This window comes from Amphibalanus amphitrite, unplaced genomic scaffold (assembly GCF_019059575.1).
Source record: "Amphibalanus amphitrite isolate SeventyFive unplaced genomic scaffold, NRLGWU_Aamphi_draft 000525F_arrow, whole genome shotgun sequence".
Classification (NCBI taxonomy): Eukaryota; Metazoa; Arthropoda; class Thecostraca; order Balanomorpha; family Balanidae; genus Amphibalanus; species Amphibalanus amphitrite.
The window spans coordinates 132,890-138,595 of NW_024882019.1; the positions used below are offsets into that span (position 1 = coordinate 132,890).

The following is a 5,706-nucleotide window of genomic DNA, read 5'->3' on the forward strand; positions in this document are numbered from 1 at the left end:
GGACGCGGCCGTCCGACTGACGCGTCTCGAGCGTCACCCGGCCGTCGGCAGAGGTGACGCGACTCTCGGTCGGAACCAGACGCCGCCGCTGGAGCTCCAGTCGCGCCTGGAGGTCCATCAGCGGCCGGCCGGTAGGATGCGGTACCTGCCGCCGGCGGGCGACAGGGTCAGGCAGGGGGCAGGCGGTGATGATGATGATGATGATGATGATGATGATGATGATGATGATGATGATGATGATGATGATGATGATGATGATGATGATGATGATAAAATGACCTAGACTTTGGCACACCGATATCTATTTCCGACTTCTATGCCTTTGTCAGGAGAATGTGATGAAATTCGAGGTCTATGATGATAATAAACCGGCCTGACTAGTAGGTATGTATCTCACTGCGTAGCTGTCTTAACTACAAACGGAATGGACCAAACCATTTCGTCAGGATTGGGGATAAAAAATTATCTTCCTGCCCTTTTGAGCCAATCCCTCGAAAATACGTCGCTTAGCCGAACCCGTAATCTCCTCTTCCAATATTAAGAACCTACGTAAAATAAAAACCTTCCAATATTGACCACAACCATTTTCTCATTATCAGTCAAATGCAGGTCACGGAACATTTGTTTATTAAAAATCATACAAATCTGGAAGCAAAGGCTCGTACAAAAATGAAAGATCGACGTCTGACGACAAGTGGCCATGTGGTCCGTGATCAACGCTCTCACGTCATTGTTTATCTATGCCAGAACATAACGCAACTCTCACATGTGACAAGCTTATCGACTCATCGACATGTCTTAGGCTTACACCCGCCTACCGGAAATCAGTAAAAATCACGGCTCAAATAAACCAATTGGAAGCAATTGCACATCCGCTACAACGAGAACATTCACACAAACAAAACAGAATCCTCATATTGCGAATCAAACAAGAGACCAACACTCATTAAAGGGACCCTCCCACCTTCAAAAAAGTTTATGAATTGGCATAAAAGTGATGTCGCTCGGTTCAAAAAGAGCGAAAACGAATATCTACCAAATTTCACCGAAAAATATTCACCGGTTTTCAAGATATTAGACTTTTACTTTTGTTTACTTTTTTGGGATCTCCGCTGTTTCTAGCGACTTTATTTTAGAAGTGCGGCGTTTGCGGCAGATGTTGCGCGCAAATAGCATATACCACCGCGTGCTACAAAACGTTTTAGTCAAACATTTAAAAATCGTTAGATATATGCGCTGACGTCACACATTCAGAGGGGTATTCCTAAGCATTAGCCCCTCTGAATCAAAATGCTGCAATTTTGAAATTCAATATTTCCTATTTAAGGCATTTCTCGATGTTGTGAGTGCCGAAACCGGTAATTGTGAGCCAGGGACCCCATTTTGGCTATCTCAACTCAAATCTAATGTTAAGGTGGGAGGGTCCCTTTAAAGCCATATCGCACAACAAACCTGAACGTATAATATAAGTCAGTGATGAAATGGCCATCAACGAATCACAAGCAACTTCCTTGTTATTCTCGCAAAAGAAATCACAGTGGATAGACTAGAAAAAATTACATCTGTACAAAAATAATTTATCAATGTCTACCAACGTCATAAAGACGAGCTAGTGAAAAACATTGGACACATTGCGTTGAGTTTGTATCACAAAAGTTAATGGAAACGGAAAGTGCGAACGGTGCGAAACAATCAACTAGGTACCATTAACCAGCATTTTGTGCGCTTTAAAATCAGTGCTGGTAAAGCCTGCCATTCATCATGTGCACACTAAACACTTCACATCGAACTGAAGTTTACTTGGACAGCCACCCGAGGCAAAGCACAATATTTCACTGAACCAACAACTACTTGGTGCTTACTGCCTAGTGTTTAGTGCACACGATCTCCGAAAAGTGAGCACACAAGAAACACAGATGAATACCGAAGCATGACGCCATCAAATGAAGATAAAAGCCAGGATGATGCGTTTCATGGAAGATCACAATAAGAAATGGCTCCGTATATGGACCACTGGTCGTTTATCAGTATCGCGCATGAGAGCTACAGCATACAGCATGCGATCTAGCAGGGCAGGATATAGACAACATTATAGAAAAACTTGGACGGATTCTCACACTGAACAGTGAACATGCAAATTACATACACATACGACTTCCTTGCCTCCTTCTCAAATCCCTTAGGCCGCAAAAGCTCAAACGATTTCACGGAAAACAAACTGCGGAGATGACCAGACTGAGTTTAGTAAACATGCACGCGATAACTTGTCTACACCTCATGACCCTCCCGTGATACTGTTTATAATCACGGCTGTAAAATCAGCAGATCGTTTACCAAAACTAACGAACAGACGTGCAAATGGAGCGGCCATTTCGATTCGTTTTCGAGTGCTGATGGTTGCTGTCAGACTAGAATGAATTACCGGATTAATCACTGGATGACCGAATTAATAAGGTAAACAGCCATAAAGGAAAACCTTGAGCCAGTGATGTTTTACAGACAGCAACTGAGTCATTGGGTAATTACTTCAGCGCAATTTACTTGAACAGCAGAAACATCGATCGATAGTGATGCAAGTGTTAGAACTGAGAGGGAAACGGCTATTTACAGCCTTAGCTCTGTTTGACATCTGGCTGTCATTGACTCCGCTCATTTTTCCTCATTTTCCGATAAAAATGTCACGCAATGAGATGATGAAAAGAAGATAACACAATTAAAAGCGCGTATAGAAAGCAGCGACAAAAAAAAACAAAACGAAACGATGCGAGAATTTCGATTAAAACCCATAACATGATCGCAGCTTAGAAAGCTGCCAAAGTATGTATGAGAAAAGAAGGAAGGATCCAATTATTATGAATAAGATGGATTTGATTCTGGTCCACTGACCTGACGTCCTACTGCGGGCGGCACCAACCGAGCTGGCGACCTCACGCCCTACTGAGGGCGGCACCAGTCCTGACGCCCTACTGCGGGCGGCACCAGCCCAGCTGGCGCACCAGCCGCGCCCTACTGCGGGCGGCACCCACCGCCCATCCGCCCTACTGCGGCCGGCACCAGCCGAGCTGGCGCACCAGCCGGCCGCGCAGCCCGTCAGCCCTTTTCTCCGCCGACAGCGTGACAGCGTCCCCGACCTTACGCGGCCCTCCGTCGGCCAGCTCGGCCGCCACGCTCGCATCGAACGTCAGCCCGGCCACGCGGCAGAACAGCGCGTCCACGTTGGCGCCCGTGCGAGAGGAGACCAGCCACAGCTCTGCGCCGAGCGTCTCGGCCATGGAGACCGCCGTCTCGCGCGCGTGCTCCAGCGCCGGTCGAGAGGCCAGGTCCTGTTTGGTGCCCACCAGAAACAGCAGCGGCGGTACCGGGTTGGCCTCCAGCACGTCGTGGCACCACTGCGCCGCGTGAGAGAGAGACATCAGATCGGTGACGTCGAAGCAGATGACGGCGGCGCGGGCGCCTCGATAGTACGAGGCGGCGATGGATTTGAAGCGCTCCTGTCCAGCTGTGTCCCATACCTGGAGGCTGAACGGTACACCCAGCACGTCAAAGCGTTCCACCTCGAAGTCGACGCCCACCGTGGCTTTGTAGTTGCTGTCGAACACTTGGTGGCAGAAGCGGTTGACGAGCGACGTCTTGCCTACGCCCGAGTCACCGAGCACGATCGCTTTGGAGATTTTCAGCGTGCGCCGCACGGCCGCATCCCGCAGGCAGGCATCCAGCACGCGCGGCTGGAAGGTACGCCGGTGCGGCGAGCGGCCCGGCGCTGGCGGCAGGTGCGCCAGGCAGCGGTCTAGCTCGGCAGCTTCCCGAGCCGGCCGCACCGCAGCGCTACTGGTCACCATGGCGGCGGCTGCTTATACAGATGGAGCTCCAGTCGGTGTGACAGAGGGCGCTGGCATCACCCGACAGCCAGCCGCGTGGGCACCAAGCAGCGAGGTTAGCAGTTAGCAAAGCATCCGTCGACATTTCAGTAAATACAAAAGTTATGGACATTTATTCTGGTTAGTAAGCAATTAATATTCGACAAGGAATATAAATAGACCCGAAAAATCGAGCACTTAATTAGTGGCATGCAGCACAACTAAGAGGGTTAGACTAGTTTGTAGTCTGCCAAAGGTTTATGCTATTTTAATAAGGGTAAGACTCACAAGTGAGCCATACATGCATGATCATATTATATTTAACACTCTTTAATTTGTATCCTTCTGTCCACAAATACAACAACTGCCATGCCATATACCTTCTTTAGCTAAAAGGTACTGATATCAAATCCCATCAAATCCATCACTGATCACATCAGCATGCATTCTGCCATCCAGTGGCAAAAACCATTATGTTAGGTCACAGGTCAATGTAACATAATGGGTTTTGCCTTTGGACGGCAGCATTACAACTGATATGCCTCAGATAAGCATGCATGAACAGTCTTCAGTCCACTGTTTTCTTAGCACATCATTCATGTTGATGTGACCTGTAATGTGCATATAATTTTGTTTTTGTTTCATACCTTGTCTTGTGACTTTTGTCTTCTGGTCAGGTTAGCAATTCTTGGCCCTTGGCTTCAAACCTCATAACAAACTATATTTTGAGCTTATATATAATGCTATAATTTAAACCTATAATTGGGACTCTGGATGTGATGAATATGGTCATCATATGATCATATGCTGAGCTTCTGTTTGATCCTGTAAACAGTAAAAATCTCCTTGCACATTGATAAGGGATCATGTGGCATGATGCCAGCATGACAGCTTACCTGTGGTCTATGGATGAATGTGCCAGTGATTCAGCCAACTTGCACTGATCACTTCCTCTAGCTCAATTCACTTTGTTCAGCAATGGACCTGTGACCGGTATTCAGTATAGCTGAAAGTGTTAATAAAGAGGATCAGTTTGAGTAGTTTCTGACATGCATATACACCAACTTAAAACCACAATTCCATCAGCACTGGCCACTGAGCACTCTAGATTTCTGATTTCGTCAAAACATCAGTTAAATTTAGCATATTTCAATTTCCTTTCCCCCTTCAGGCTTCAACCTCACCACCTCAAAACTGAAAAGCTTCAAAGATCAAACCAAACTGAACTGTGAATACATCCAGTAGCGGTGGAACACCTTCAATTAAGGGGGAACTCTGCCGACTTTTGGTCCTATTTTTTCCATGCAACGCCCATAGGGCTTATGTTAAAATGCCAAATCAAGGGGGGCACGGTGCCCCGATGCCCTGCCCGTTCCGCCGCCTATGAACACATCTCCACTCCCTCGCACTTTTTCACGTATGTACCTTGAACTGAATCGCCAACATCACTTTCTAAACATGGCCTTGCATCACTTCCATCCTGCCTCAGATAATTACGATGCCCCCAACAGCTTACCCCCTGCCTTGCTTGCCCCCAATCTCGGATGTCTCGTTCTCGGGGCAATTTGTTTTGGAATGCTTTGTTTTGTTTATACTGCTTAGAGAAACGAAAAACTCATGCCTAAATTTCATGCTATACAATTATTAGCAGCTTATTTCATATATAAGCATTGATAGCATGGTAAAATAAATTAAATGTTTTAAACCTTTTTGAAATTTTAAAATGTGCCAAAAATATTCAATTTATTTTTGTTTGAACTTATAAATATAATTGTGATTTTTAATTTTTAAAACCTTCTCGAGTACAAAGTTTCAATACTTTTCACGCTTTTCACCACTAATTGTTCTG

At 46.2% G+C, this 5,706-nt stretch overlaps 1 protein-coding gene across 2 annotated transcripts; it reads right to left on the bottom strand.

Annotated features, from left to right (window-relative positions):
- Positions 1-610: 610 nt before the first annotated feature.
- On the bottom strand, positions 611-5,430 carry LOC122393239 (ras-related protein Rab-34-like). 2 transcript variants are annotated; one of them, XM_043389092.1, is made up of 3 exons: positions 5,374-5,430; positions 4,754-4,863; positions 611-3,889 (listed from the first exon to the last, which is right to left on the bottom strand). In XM_043389092.1, the coding sequence occupies exon 3, from the start codon at positions 3,837-3,839 to the stop codon at positions 3,039-3,041; it is 801 nt and encodes a 266-aa protein (XP_043245027.1). In that variant the 5' UTR covers positions 3,840-3,889; positions 4,754-4,863; positions 5,374-5,430; the 3' UTR covers positions 611-3,038. The 2 variants fall into 2 exon arrangements, with proteins under 2 accessions (XP_043245027.1, XP_043245026.1); XM_043389091.1 differs by having other exon boundaries at positions 2,792-3,889; positions 5,283-5,415.
- Between the last annotated feature and the right edge of the window lie 276 nt (positions 5,431-5,706).

Coding starts and splice junctions, on each gene's coding strand:
- LOC122393239 (XM_043389092.1), bottom strand. CDS start 3,839: ATGGTGACCAGTAGCGCTGCGGTGCGGCCGGCTCGGGAAGCTGCCGAG.